Raw genomic sequence first — 15264 nt, 5'->3', positions numbered from 1 at the left:
GCTAATTCTGCATTGAACAATATTTTATTTTCAGTATATAATTCTGTTACGTAATGTCAAACTGCGTTGTGCACATGTCAAAGTCAAAATAGCAGCTGATTATCTTTAGATTTTGTTATACAGTTTATTTATGTAATAAATCTGTAAAACATCTCTTACGAGGTAATTATACCAAATCATATTAAAACTAACTTTCAAAACATGTACAATTTGACCTATTTTTTGGTTACAGATGATTCGAAAAGTAGTTATTGGTTCGGGGTTAGTAGCAGCACTCATACCGACTGTGGGTGCTGCATCTCCAATACCAGAGGCAAAAGGAGCTTCTCCACCACCGCCAATGAGACCATCGGAGCTTCCAATTTACGAAGCGCCTCATGCCGATTACGCGGAGTACGTATCATCATCATCATAGCAATAATTCAGATAGAATTGCTATGCTTATACCCTTTCGTGATATTAATAAAACATCTTATGTTATCTTTGTTATTATCACATTCCCGCAAAGATAAAAAGTTATGTCACAAAGAGGTTTATACCTAAGCTAAATGATTTTGTTTATATTCTGTTTATGTTATTTCTATTAATTACTGGAAGAATTATATAGGACATACAATTTGCATACTGATTTATCTTCTATTTTTTTACTTTGTATAATTAATGACAAAACAAAGATCATAACAAACCTACAATAACATCTGTACAGATGTTTATCTTTAATGACACATGTTATCATGAGATTAACTTCAATATTTCCAATAATTTAATTGCCATCCATACATGTTTCAATAATTTATCTTCAGGCAATTAGAAGCCGAGGGAAAAGAGAACAAAACAAGTTACATCAGATCAGCATTGCAAACCCCAGTTACAGCTGTGAGGGAGACATTCGAAACAGGAGTTGCTCATACATCCTCTCTTAAACACAGAATCACAGACAACTATAATGAATTTAAAGATAGGAGTGATTGTAAGTATTAAATTCAAAATATTTGTTACAAAAAAGAAGTGATGACTGAGCCACAATACATTATGCTGTTTTTCAAAAATAGTTATTAATATGTAAGTCTAATTTTGTTTAAAGGGATTATCCAGTACTTGCGTGAGGAAGACAATAAACAGACAAGATATGGAGCTGTTGCAATGGGTGGTCTTACTGGATTTATTTTTGGCTTGAGGGGTGGTTTTATTAGGGTGAGTTGAAACTTTTTATGCAATAATAATAATGATTGTCTCACTGGTACCATACATTGAAGAAAAGATCTATCTATGCTATTTTTGTTGAATATATATATTATAGATCAATGCATTAGTAGACATATTTTCTCGGCAATGCAAAACCTACCATATTGCAGTTATTATAGTTCTTTCTATGTGTTATAATTTTGAATTTGGAAGAAATTTTTGGCCATTGAGCAGAAAACATAAGATGTGTGCCATAATATTCAATTTAAAACTGAAGTTTAAAAGTTGATCTGATATTGATACTATTTATACATTTTTATGCATCCCAAAGGTAACTAACTACCTAAACCTAGCTGGTGTTAAGGCAAAACTACATTATTGATTATCTGTTTTAATATTTTTTTTTGACGTGACAACGTCTTAAATTAGGTTGCGGCTCGGAGGCACTCATGAAGAAGTGTAACGCCCGGTAACGTTACGATGAGTCACCGAACTATGATCGGTCCGCCGCGCGCGCAGCACTAGAGAATTAGGCGCATTTTGTCTTGCGTGTTTGTGTCTCTGTCTCTGTCTTTTTAGTAAACAAAATATATTTTCTATAGTTAAAATTTGTGCAATTCTTATTTTCATTCAATTCCTTGTTCCTATTGTGCAATTTAATAATATTCATATCAATAAATATTCTACCGAGAAAAAGACGTTGTCACGTAAAATCTTCGCCCGTAAAACCGACTTTACAGGCAACCATTTTTTTTTACTTGTATTATTTTACAGAGAATATTCTATGCTGGCATAGGCACAACAGCTATGGGATATGTCTGCTTCCCAGAGGAAACTAAGCAAATTATGAATGAAAATGGTGCACTTGCTAAGCAATACATCAATATTGCTTATAACTTTTTGTATGGAGGTAATTACAAATATATTTTATGCTATATATTATTCTTGTTATAATATAGAAAATTATTGATTTGGATATTGTAGTGAAAATAAATATTGTCTTTTTATAAATACATACTTACTGTTATAATAGCTAAAAAAATATCATCAATTATATTGAACATTACATATTAAAAAATTGAATTGTACCGTTCAAAAATCAATAAATTATTTTATTTAGATTTGTAAGTAGATACTTCATTATATATGTATGTAGTATGTTGTATATATGTTTTTTTTATCAGTAAAACCAGGTGATCCGCAACTCGAAGTCAAATTCCCTGAGTTGTCTATCCCAAAAGACTTCTCAGAATTACTTGACATGACAGTTTCTCTGGCATCAACCGTGAAACAAGCCGTAATGCCGCCGCCAACAAAAGATTCAGACGAAAAAGTTTCGGAGAAAAAGGAATAGGTAGACATAGTGTGGCTTAGGATGTGGGTGCCCTGCTTGCTTTATTGCACGATACTTTGTGCTTAAAATGTTGCTTGTTATTTGCATGGTTACTCCAGTTATTGCCAGCAATTTAAAAGAATCGCAAATAATAAAAGAAATTGCATTGTCATAAAGTAAAGCTATACATGATGTGTTGTATAGTTGCAAAGAGGTGTTCATGATTAATTTTTTCTTTATTTGTCTCTAAGCTGAAAGTGATCGATATAGATTTTTAGATGTAGGAACTGAGCACTCATTATTATCTCCTAAAAGAGGTCAACATATTTTCGGAGACCCTACCTTAAGAAATCTTTATGAATGCTGGTGATTGTATACCGATTGCCTGATATGATATAAAAAAAATATTCTGCAAAGCTTATGTAGTTCATGATACCAAATTTTTGGAGATAATGTGATTTATCAATTCCTAATTTTCATACTTTGTATTAACTTTTGCTTAAGAATTTGGGAGAATGGTTATAATCTCATTTTATCAATAGATGTAATATAATATTCTTCTTTTGATTTCAAATCCTTGGAAGAAATAGTCTTTATGCAGATTTTAAATTCAATTTGATAAATCCTATTTTGTAGGAATTTTCTAAGAACTATTTCATTGTTATTATATTAAGTGAGTGCTTTATATAGATTGTTAGTATTCAACAAATCCATATCTAAATTCTGCCCTGGTCTACTTATAATTTTTTTCTTTCAGATTACTATCTTGACGACATAGACGACTTAGATATTGAGTAATGTAATAATTGTACACGAAAAACCATCACGAGTACCTGATGTGATTATGAATTATATTCTATTCCACTACAGTGATACAAACTATCAAATTCATTATTGACTATTTATTTAATGTATACAGTGTAAACAATATTGATGAATTAAATGTTTATTAATGAAAGCTGTGTCTTATTATAAAATAGAACAGTAATTACATTAAGCAAATATCATTTCTTCTCGGCGCTTCTTTGTGACGACTGTACCAGGCTTATGTTGAGCATCGGGATGATTCATTAGTTCTGGTGGACACGTGGATACTGAACTTGCAAGCAACACTTGTTTGAGGTCATAGTAAATAGCCGAATCTTCTTTTGTAACAAATGAAATTGCTTTACCAGTCTTTCCAGCACGACCAGTACGTCCGATACGATGTGTATAGTCTTCTATAGATTTAGCCATATCGTAATTGATGACCATACTGACGTCTTTTATATCGATACCACGCCCGGCGACATCTGTCGCGACCAGTATATCCTTCGAACCGTTTTTGAGACTGGCCAAAGCGAAGTCACGCTGTTCTTGGCCTTTACCACCGTGTAGTGTACATGCATTGAAACTAAGTTTCTCCAAGCCTTTAGCAAGTACATCTGCACCTTTCTTTTGGTTGACGAATATAATGATGGGAGGTTCGACACCACGCTGTAAGATCTCTGTGAGTTTTCTACGTTTCTCGTTCTCACCTATCATGTATACGACTTGTTCCGTTCTATCTACTGGTTTACCAACAGATCCTATGTATACGATGGCTGGTCGTCGTAAATAACTACGCGCTAAGCGTTCTACTGCTGGCGGCATAGTAGCTGTGAACATCACTGTTTGCCTGTACTTCTTTTTGGTGTTATAGTTTGCTAATAAAACAGACGCATCTTCAGCTGCATCAGAATCAGGTTTTATATTTGACACAGGCATGTATTCTAAGATTTTCTGTACATCTGGCTCGAAACCCATGTCTATCATACGATCGGCTTCATCAAGGACAACATAGGTACAACGATTCAGTACTAAATATCTATTTTCCAATACATCAATAAGACGACCAGGGGTAGCAATAACAATTTCACAACCCAATCTCAATTTGAAGCCTTGTTCTTCTCTTGAGAGACCACCAACAACTACCACAGAGGTGATTCCCAGAGGAATACCAAATTTATTAGTTTCTTCTTCAATCTGCTGAGCCAATTCACGAGTTGGCGCCAATATAATAGCATATGGACCTTGATCTGCATCTTCCATTCTTTCACTCTTTGGTAATGATTGAATCCAAGTAAGCAAGGGGATGAGGAAGGCAAGGGTTTTACCTGAACCTGTCTCAGCAACACCTATAATGTCCCTATTTTGTAAGCCAATAGGGATAGCTTGCCTTTGAATGGGTGTTGGACTTTTATAGCCTACTTTGTTAATAATTTCCATAATATCTTCATGGAAGCCAGCTTCCTTCCAAGATCTTATTGGATTAGGTATTTTTCCTCCCTTGATTGTAATGTTGTAATCTTCTCTAAATATACGCCAGTCTCTCTCTGTCATTTCATCATGGTCTTTCTCCGACCAATGCCTGTCATCCCATTTTTGTTTGTCTTCCTTCTTTTTAACTTTCCTCAATCTCAATTTTTCTTGCTCCTTCTCAAGTTCTGTTCGTCTCTTTTCTAGAAGATTTCCATAGAACTTACTGTAATCTTTTTTCTGAGATTTAATATCAATACCAGCAATATGGCCTCTTCCAAAGAATTGTACTTGGTGCCTCTCTTTGTATAAAGCATTATAATCATTTGAAGTGTCTTCCGATGCATCCCAATCAAATACAAATTTTCTGTCATTGAGACGCCTTACTCTTCTTTTCTTCTTTACAATTCCAAGATACCGGGCCTTGATTGCTTCCTCCTCTCTTTCTTTGTCTTTACCACTTAATTCATCATCTTTATCTTTTTTATCATCATTCTTACGTTCAGAATTTGATTTCCTGTCTTCATATTTTCTTTCTCTCTCTCGCTCGCGTTCCCTGTCTCTTTCGCGCTCGCGTTCCTTTTCTCTTTCTCTATCCTTTTTTTCTTCTTCTCGTTTTGAGTTACCTGTAAGGTCTATTGTTGCTATGGTTGGTCTAGATGCACTAGCCCTCATTGCTTCAACTTGCTCACGACGTCTCTCCAGAGCCAGTGCCGCGCGTTGTTCTTTAGTTAAAAACACAGGCTTACTTCGAGCTTCTTCTTCCGCTTTCTTTTTCGCAAGTAATTCCTCCAATGACAGTGGTTCCTTTTTAATTGGTTTTATGTCTTCCTTTTTCTCATCTCCTTGTTCATCTTCGTCTTTATCCAGTTTGTTATCACTATCTTTCTTTGTTTTGTTTTTGTCTTTTTCATCATAGCGTCTGTCCTTCTCCTTTCCATCGCGTTTTTTAGGGCTTCTAGACCGGCCTCTATCTTTTCTGTTAGGACTTCTAGATCTTTCCCTCTCCTTTCTTGGGCTTCGTGAACGTTCTCTATCTTTCCTGACTGGACTACGAGACCGATCTCTCTCTTTTCTAGGGCTCCGTGATCGTTCCCTACGCTTTTTTTCTCGGTGAGAATCTCGATCATCGTGTCGATCTCGTTCTCGGCGTTCTCTGGATCTTGAGCGCCTACGCTCAGGGCTGCGATCGCGAGCCATTCTTATGTATTAAAGTAGAATTGTAATTGTAACATGCAGTAGTTATCAATATTCACAATAATGAGTTTACGAAATGACGGTAAGTCTGTGGTTATAGCTTTTTGACTGTTGGACGACAGTTGACAAATGTCATTGTTTGTAGGACAAGTGACGATCATAAAGTTGATCATGATAACATCATCTTGGACTTTAGAAATGCAATGAAATGCTCTCAGATAAAATGTGTATTTATTTTATAAAGAAAATAAATATTAATAAAATCCAATGGCTAATATTTGGTTACTTTTATTACTTCATGTTCATATAGATTTTCTCCATAAGCATTCATTTATATCAGTCATATACATTTCAATTCTTTTCATAGCCATGTAATTTTAATGTAACGTTGGAAAGATAATGGGTGGATTCTGCTTGGGCTTTGAATTGTGAGTACACGATTAGTTCCATTGATTATATAGGTATTATAGTGATACTTTTTCTTTTTCTAGTGGCAATTATAATTTACACGGCCTGCTACTAGTGTTTTGAGACTGACAAATGACATGGGACAAGTCAAATGTCAATAATTATGAAAAAACATTGCACAGGGGACTTATTGTATCTTGTTTACTGATAAGAATATTAAAATACAGGTTTATTTGATATGACCGATTAAATTGTTTATTCATAAATGTAAAAAAAATGCAAACAATAAAATAGAAGAATGAGTGTTGAAATAAATATATTAATAAACATAACCTCAATTGTAGTATTGTTATGTGTCGTTGCTGTAAGTTACTTTTATTTGAAAAGAAAGCAAACACTTACTGCCACAGAAGCATTTAAATATTTGAATATAAAGCTTGTGGAAAATGAGGATCATTGTGATGAAATTGTCAGTGAATTTCTAAAGTAAGTACAGCAAAGTTCCGGAAGCATTTTATATACATAATAGCATTTTCAAAATATTTTGCAGTAGCATTTGTGCTTTTTCCATGTTCATGTTTATGGAAAATATGTAGAGAATGGAGATAAAAGTTAATTAATGCCACTATTATTGCTATAAAATTGTGCTTATGGAATTCCCGAAAATTTTGTCAAATCGTTACTATACATCAATCATGTATATTTATCATATTCAATATTGGTTATCATAAACCTATTCAATAATATTATAGGAAGTGCAGTAAACATCATGCCATTGGTTTTGATTGTGAGTGGGTGACGGTGCTAGGGAAACGACAGCCTGTAGCTCTGATTCAGCTCTCCACTTATGATGGATTTTGTAGTCTATTCCGTTTAAGTAAGATGAATTCTATCCCTGCATCTTTAAAGGTTTGTTTTGCTTATTGTTTGATAGTACTTTTGATTTGTGCTTCTTTGATATCTGTATTATTATGATTTATATATACCATCTTTTGTTATTATTGGTACAAAGTAATTATTAAAATAAATTATTAATGTAAATTCTACATAAGCTGATATAATTTAAGCATGATGCATGACACATTCAACACAGTCCCTACTTTACTTGTATTTATGTATTTCATTAGTAACATTAACATAAAAAAATGTTGACATTAAAGATGGAAAATTAAACACTTTGTAAAACAAATTACTTACAAGGGAGTACTAGACATATTGTATTAAATAAATTTTGTTATTAATTTATATTCAAACATATCAAAAATTCAACAGTTCAAAACATTACAAAAATCACATATATATATATAATTATTTTAGTATTTAGAAGGTGGAAGCTTATGAACCATAGCTCTTAACAGCACTCACATTTGAATTATAAATTTAAACCATACTTAAATCAACTGAAGACACACAAGAAATTTTATTAAAATCAATCCATCTGTTTAAGAGGAGTCCAGTGATAAACGAACACAGAAGAAATATATAAATATAATGTAAAGATTTGTATTTTAATTTCTTCTATTTATATGCATACCCAGATTGTTGTATTAAGCAATCTTCCTAAATAAAGAACATATTTTTAATACTTACATATTTTTCACATTGCAGAATCTACTAGAAGACGAGAAAATATACAAAGTGGGTGTAGCACCAGTGGATGATGCAAAGTATGTAGCTGCTGACTATGGAGTGTACATCAAATCTACGTTAGACATCCGACACATTGTTGAGCTGTGTGGTTACGATCCAGGGGGCCTGGCTGCTCTCTCTTTGTCACTATTGGGTGTAACTTTAGACAAGACCTGGAGGGTAAATAAGCTGGTTTTGTCCATTTTTAATTATAAAAATATTACAAACAAAAAAATAAAACGGAAACAAAAATATAACAGAACAACAATATAGTACCACCAAATATGTTCATTACATACATAAAACAAAATTAAAGTTCAGAGTGGTTCGGAGTTCGAGTTTGGTTCGGATTGGTAATTTTTATTTGCAACAATCAATTTATTGGGAATGAATATCTTCCTTTGTATAGAATATTGTAACACAAATATGTTATATTACTATAAAAACATAGTTTTTGCCGAGTTTCGCGGCGTGCTACTCTCAGTTGTTTTTTTTATTTCACTATCATACAAAGGATTAACTATTTGTTTCATTAGATTCGTTGCAGTGACTGGGCCGCAACAGAACTTACAACACGCCAGATTAACTATGCGGCGGCAGATGCACATGTTGCTATTAAAATGTTTGTTAATCTCGTCAACAAACACCAGAGAAGGGGATTGCTGTGGTTTAGAGGAAAGGATCATTGGGACAACTTGAATGAATTATGTTGGAAATATGCAGATGTGTGCTTCAAAACGAAAGTAACAAAGAAAGTTAAGAATGGGTAAAACTTTTTTACATATTATCTTACACATGTATGACTAAAATTCCTTTTGTCTATGATGTCACAAAAACATTGAAAAATATTGTCTATGGAAATTTGAATGATATAAGTGAAATGGTTAAATTTTGTTATTAGTTGTAAAGATAATTTCTCTATTAAAAAAATATATAATTAATATGATAGAGGATGCTAGTAAATGCATTATTGCAAATCTACAGATGTATATTAAAAAAAATAAATGAAGTATTTAATGTTTAGTAATACTTGCATATTATTCATTTTCAGATTAAAGGACAAAGAAAGCAAACCTAGTAAGGATTTAGTTCTAAGCAAACGGTATCCATATGCAATCCGGTCTAAGCCTTTATATCACAATTGCTTCTTGCAAGCCCCTGATGGAGAGTTATTGTGCACTTGTGACACTAAAAAAGCAATATGGTTGGTTTCACATCCATTCTGATGTAATTATTTTAGAAAAAAATTAACGTTTTTAATATTATTTCGCAATTTAATTTAATGCTTTATATAATGAAAAACAATAACATAAATATATTTTTATAGAACAGAAAATAATGAACATAATTAAATAAGAAATATATATAATTACACAATAAATTTATTATGAATTATCATTTATATTTAATAGACAAAGATGATCAGTCAACTCTACAACATTTATTTTACAATAACAACAACACCTAACTTCTCAACACTCCTTTCCAACCCATTGTAGGTACGTAGAAAAGGAACTAGCAGACAAAGTGTCAGACGATCCTCTCACAGTGAGATTACGGTTCGAGCCAGCTGGCCGGTCTGTAGGCACAGTTGGTCAGTACTATCAGCTGACCAAACAGAACAGATGTGTGGTATGCGGGGAGGATAACTCCTATATACGCAAGAATGTGGTGCCCAGAGAGTATAGGAAGCATTTTCCAGGTTGGTTTTGGCGTTAGTGTGCAAGTGAAAAAACGAAGGCCACGATTTTATATTTATTTCTTCAATGAACCACATATAGTGGAAGTTATATAATAATGTTGTCCATACTGGGCAAGTCTACACCTCTTTTTACTTATTATATAAATCTAAATTGCAGAGGTGATGAAGGACCACTCGTCACACGACGTGCTATTGTTGTGTGTGGCGTGTCACCAGCGCAGCAACATGCTGGACCAGGCGGTGAGGGAACGGCTCGCTCTGTTGTGCGACGCGCCGTTCGCATCTCACGACAAGACGAAATATATTGAGGATGCTGAGTGCAAGTATGTGGGATTGGTGATTAATATTAATTTTTCTTTTCAGTGGTGATTCTTTTGTGTACAATATTACTATTTTCTGTTCTCTTTTTTTGTTTCCTATATATATTTTATTACCACATTTTATGGCAGCCTTTTATCTAATTCTTCTTCTGGCACATGATCTATTAACATTATGCTGACGAACATTGTTTAAGTCAGCACTGACTCGCCCGATTTAATTAATATTGATCTAAATGTACATTTCACGAATAGTATTGATATTATTATATTATATTTAATTATTAATGAAATAAATAAAAAAGATACGCGTTTAGTATGTAGTGTCTACGGTACACATCTATATCATAGACAAATCAATGGTTCTAGAAAGATCCGTTCGGCGGCCCGCGCGCTGCTGTACCAGTCGCGCAAGCACGTGCTCCCGGAGGCGCGCGTGAAGGAGCTGGAGACGGTTCTGCTGCTGCACTATCCTGAGCACGATGAGATCACGGAACAGTTGCTAGCTGAGGCCTCAGAGATTTCTGTTGTGTGAGTGTTATTATAAGATTTTTTGTCATTTTTTTGGTCCAACTTCGCAATAATGATTGCTTGTGAAATTATGTTTGTCGATTAGTTTATCATGCGGTTTTCTGCTTTCACATCAAATATTAACCACAAAATACTTTTTTTTTTTCAAAAACAGTCAATTTGTCATGACAAATTATCTATTTGATCAAAACATGAGGCGAATTTTGATCTTATTGCGGTGGATATTCATCATTATATCATCAACCGACTTAAAAAAGGAGGTTATGGATACGTATGGTGGTTTGATTGCATTTTTTTTTGTTACCTCCTCACTACTAACCCTTTTACTGGGTGAACCGATTCTTATCTTTTTTTATGTGAAAGCTGGTGCTTCCCATATGGTCCCTTTAAATTGTTCTGATATCATTTTCTAAATTATCTATTCCATTACCTGAGTGCTGATGTATTACATTCTATTTTGGATTTTCATCATAAACAGCATAGAGAACGCGGACTATGAGTGTCACGGTTACAAGGTGGTGGAATATTTCTTAAACAACGAGGTGGGCGGCCTCTTGCGCCTGGAGGAGATGTGGCGCCAACACTTCCTCGACTGCATGCAGCCAAGGCACATGCCCCACTTGTGGTCTGTGAAGCATAATGAAGAGAGGTAAGTTTATTTACAGGAACAAAAACTTTTTTTGTACAGGTAGTATTGGATTGGGAATTAAGAATAAGGTAGAGTAGTAGAGAGTTAACATTACATCAGATATTATCGATTTTTTGTTTTTATTTCACAAATATACATATAGCGAGTTATATTCTAATAATTTAAATAAATAAATATAGGGAAAAAGAAGAAAAAAAAACGATTCTTTTCTTTCGACACATGAAATATGTTCACTTCTTAATATTTGATTTTGTCACGCAGGTTACGAGTTCGTCTATCAGAGGGTCGATTATCTGAAAATGATATGAAAATGATTGGGATGCCTTTATAGAAAATGTTCGCGGATTTAATCTAAACATGAAAAACAAAGATGACTGACTGACTGATCTAGCAACGCACAGCTGATCGGAGTTGATATTTGGAGCTTGGCATGCAGATAGTCACCATTATGATATAGCCATCCACTGAGAAAGGATTTTTATAGTTTCTACCCCTAAGGTGATAAAATGGGAGATGAAAGTTTGAACCAGGAAAATTGATTTGACCACGTGGGCGCTGCCGTTGATAACTGGTTAAAAATATAATACGTGTGAATATAATATTGTAGTGTAAAGATCAAGTTGCACACCAGTTCTAATGGCTTTGTTTTGTATACATACCACAGAGCTATATATCGAAAGTTGGATATATTTTTGTAAATAAGAAATAAATATTTATAAGTAATTTTATTGTTTTTTTTATATATATTGTGAGAGAATAAACTAAGCCCACTTATACTTTTTGTATTTCAGTAATCATCATCGCACTAATTCTATTAAGGATGATATATTTTTTTTATAAAATTAATAACTAATAAATTAAACTCAATACACTTCGATACATTTTTTCTTTCAGCAAGAAAATAACATTCTAATGGTATTCTCTTGTTAAAATGCACAAGCTCGAGAATTTAAATGTTTTTTTTTTTATACAGTAAATGTTCGTCTGTATTATACACACTCGCACACTATACTCATTGAACGTCTCGTTAGTGATGTCAACGATAATCATTTTGTTTCTGGGCGAATTTGCAAAATTTTAAAAACATTACATTTGTAATGAGACAAAACAACATTTCTTTATTTTACTATTGTGGTCTCAGAAGATCTGTATTATTTTTTTATTGCATATTTTAAATAAAAATACAGTGGAATAAAGATGTACCTATGCAATTTTTTTACTAGATACAAGTAAATCTTTAAGGTCTATGTTGTTAATTGAAGTTTTTTTTAATATTAACCAGCATAGGAAAAAAATAATTCCGTATTCTCTTATGTTTTATATTCCGTGGCTTCAGTTAATAATTAATTAAACATTTTTCATAGATTATTTGTGTATTTAGGTATTGTTGTAAATATATCCACCATGGGATTATTGTCAATTAATGTCACCTAACGACATACGTCAAAAGAAATACTTTATTTATCTGTGCATCAAAATCAAATTTTCAAAGTTGTAACCGTATAGTGAATTCGAATTAAATAAACGTAAACAAAGAATAGGAAACGAAATATAAATATTGTATCTTTAGCGTAGGGTGTAAATAATACTCTATAATTAAGCAGTATACAGTAAACAGAAAACCTTATTTAAAAATGACTAACCAGAAACAGTTAAAAATTACAAAGCTTTTTCGTAAAGGCGGTAAGTTATTTTGATTTTAAATGAATTCAAATATATATCTATTCAATGGATATTCAATCAATAAGATATGCTATTGGTAGTTCGTTTTATGTGTATTTTTATATTTTAATATAAATATAATATGTAATAAATAAATAACTTAATAATAATATAAATTCTAAAATGATAATCAATTCACAATAGTGTAATGAATAACCAAATTGTTAATTACCATACCTGCATTCAATTTATCTTTACCAAATATAGCTACAAAAGTGCCTGAAGATTGTGAAGAAATACAGCAAAAAATACAAGAACTAGAGGAAAAGTTACGTTCTAAACAAGAAGAGTGGTTTCAAATACAGCGTCATTCCTACAAACGCAAAGCATCTGCACCCAAACCAAAGAAAGATGCATTTGTCAAACCTGATGTGAGTTGTTAAAGTTATAATCATTTATAATTTTATATATTATTAGCATTACGCCCGCTACTTCGCCGCATATCAGGAAGAAAAGACAGTATCAGGGATTTATGGTATAGGATTCATCCCGGGATCCATATCCTTTTTAGGGTCTCCAATTGTTTATATACCAAAGTGTATCCAAATTGGTTTAGTGGTTTAAGATTGTTTTAGTGTGCATTCTTTCTTATAATTATTTTATACTTTGTCTCATGAACATATCTGAATAAATTTTATTTAAAATGATAATCATACCTTAAAGTTAATTGGAAAGCTTGTATGCTTTGATTAACGACCCTGCTCTATAAATATGTTATAGAAAATAGTGTTAAACAGTGCTGTGGAGACAATGAAGAGAAATATAGAATTAATATCACTGCTGACAGGCGTGGAGGTGCAGTCTTATGTGATGCATGAACATTGCTGTATTGTGTACCACATGCAACACCTGTCTGAGCACCAGATTAAACATGGACTAAGAATTGATATGAAATCAGGTATTATTTGTATAAACATTCTAAAGAAATAGCTACAAATGTTGTTTTGCTATATTTGTATAAATGAATTAAATTTAAATATGAATTATTATTTTTAAAAATAGCATAACCACCTTGAAAGTGTTATAACTAGACCTAATTTACACACTGTACCAGCTTGCTTGAAAGTCCTTGGGTAACAAACACAAAAATTAATGAATTGAAACTCCAGTCTTTCAAACAAAATATCCAAATAAAAATTGATCAATCCTTTTGAGAAAATACCGTGCGATATGAGAATTTCAACATGTGAGATTATTCATACTACAAAATATGTTACAGTAATCTCGTATATTTATGTGTTATTGTCTTTAATATTATTGTAATTTAACCATTCAATATATTGCATGGACAAGATTTGATTGTATAAATATTGTTTTTTTTCTAACTGATTCTTTCAGGAGGCAATGAAGTAACAAAGAGTTCTTTACCAATGGGTTTTAATTTAAATGCAATTATAAAAGATTATGATAATGTCATGATGCCAGATTGCCTGAATGCTATAAAGAAAGCCTTACTTGCATACTATGATAGATTGGAGCAGTATGAAGCATTGAAGGTAATTAATATTAAATATAAAAACGGTAATATGAGGCCCTATTACTACAATGCTGGGCATCTGTCTATCCAAATGAACTGTGTTATTAAACAGTTAACATTTTTGGCAATTTATATGTATACATTTTCAGAAACTGCTAAAAGTAGACGGTCGACTATTCAAGACCTTAGACAGTTCTCACATGGAGATAGCATTCTTTGCTCAGAGTGATGCGGAAGAGCAAGATGAACAGCTGTCTGTCACTCTTATACTGGATTATAGAGTTTATGATATAAGACCAAAAAATATTACCTTCAAAGAAATTGGTGAGATGTTACAATATTATTTCCGCCCGCATTCGCTTTGCATGTGTTATCAAAGGAAAATCGCTTTGTAATGTTATGTTATACTGCTGTAAAAGCAGGCTATGACGGTCTCGAACCTCCTAACCATCTCCAATCACAAAGTAAAACTACATTGATATTTATTTTTTCAACAGATCTTCCTGAAGGTGTATCAGAAACCCTGAGAGAACAGTGTATAAGTCTAAAAAAGAAACCGCTTCATAGAGCCTTCAAAGATATATTCATAGATGGCATTGGACCTTATAGATTGGTACAACAGGTTAGTTTTGAAATATTTTTTTTATATAAGCAGTTTATTAGGTTTTATTTAAGAGTTTAATAGAAATTAGATCAATAGCTGACAACACGACAAGTGAGGACTAAACTGACTCAATTTCTAAATTTATTGAAGTCTTGAAAATTGTCATTACATGATAAGATGTTTCGTTTCTTGGATTTCATTAAATTGTAATATGACTGACGTTCATCCTCATA

At 32.7% G+C, this 15264-nt stretch overlaps 4 protein-coding genes across 5 annotated transcripts in view; 3 read left to right on the top strand and 1 right to left on the bottom strand.

Annotated features, from left to right (window-relative positions):
- Nucleotides 1-45: 45 nt before the first annotated feature.
- Nucleotides 46-3428, top strand: LOC119829896 (MICOS complex subunit MIC27). Of its 2 annotated transcripts, none has more exons than XM_038352597.1 (7): nucleotides 46-162; nucleotides 233-393; nucleotides 804-970; nucleotides 1085-1194; nucleotides 1960-2095; nucleotides 2370-2539; nucleotides 3276-3428. In XM_038352597.1, the coding sequence occupies exons 2-6, from the start codon at nucleotides 233-235 to the stop codon at nucleotides 2537-2539; spliced, it is 744 nt and encodes a 247-aa protein (XP_038208525.1). In that variant the 5' UTR covers nucleotides 46-162; the 3' UTR covers nucleotides 3276-3428. The 2 variants fall into 2 exon arrangements, with proteins under 2 accessions (XP_038208525.1, XP_038208526.1); XM_038352598.1 differs by having other exon boundaries at nucleotides 2370-2562.
- LOC119829895 (probable ATP-dependent RNA helicase DDX23) lies at nucleotides 3401-6119 on the bottom strand. The gene has a single exon (XM_038352596.1). The coding sequence runs from the start codon at nucleotides 5993-5995 to the stop codon at nucleotides 3512-3514; it is 2484 nt and encodes an 827-aa protein (XP_038208524.1). The 5' UTR covers nucleotides 5996-6119; the 3' UTR covers nucleotides 3401-3511.
- Nucleotides 6120-6541: 422 nt separating this feature from the next.
- Nucleotides 6542-11937, top strand: LOC119830369 (exonuclease 3'-5' domain-containing protein 2). Its single transcript, XM_038353360.1, has 10 exons — nucleotides 6542-6886; nucleotides 7153-7309; nucleotides 8009-8209; nucleotides 8566-8795; nucleotides 9081-9233; nucleotides 9529-9731; nucleotides 9889-10054; nucleotides 10418-10579; nucleotides 11058-11228; nucleotides 11490-11937. The coding sequence occupies exons 1-10, from the start codon at nucleotides 6699-6701 to the stop codon at nucleotides 11557-11559; spliced, it is 1701 nt and encodes a 566-aa protein (XP_038209288.1). The 5' UTR covers nucleotides 6542-6698; the 3' UTR covers nucleotides 11560-11937.
- Nucleotides 11938-12707: 770 nt separating this feature from the next.
- The window catches only part of LOC119829922, a 4652-nt gene continuing 2095 nt past the window's right edge, over nucleotides 12708-15264 (top strand). Inside the window, exons 1-6 of the mRNA XM_038352655.1 lie at nucleotides 12708-12911; nucleotides 13158-13321; nucleotides 13671-13848; nucleotides 14289-14446; nucleotides 14577-14751; nucleotides 14925-15049. Coding sequence (XP_038208583.1) covers nucleotides 12863-12911; nucleotides 13158-13321; nucleotides 13671-13848; nucleotides 14289-14446; nucleotides 14577-14751; nucleotides 14925-15049 — 849 coding nt within the window. The 5' untranslated portion in view covers nucleotides 12708-12862. The remainder of the gene's footprint in view (nucleotides 12912-13157; nucleotides 13322-13670; nucleotides 13849-14288; nucleotides 14447-14576; nucleotides 14752-14924; nucleotides 15050-15264) is intronic.

This window comes from Zerene cesonia, chromosome 11 (assembly GCF_012273895.1).
Source record: "Zerene cesonia ecotype Mississippi chromosome 11, Zerene_cesonia_1.1, whole genome shotgun sequence".
NCBI classification, from domain to species: domain Eukaryota; kingdom Metazoa; phylum Arthropoda; class Insecta; order Lepidoptera; family Pieridae; genus Zerene; species Zerene cesonia.
The sequence above is the reverse complement of the archived record's forward strand: the minus strand, read 5'-3'. Positions and strand labels throughout refer to the sequence as shown.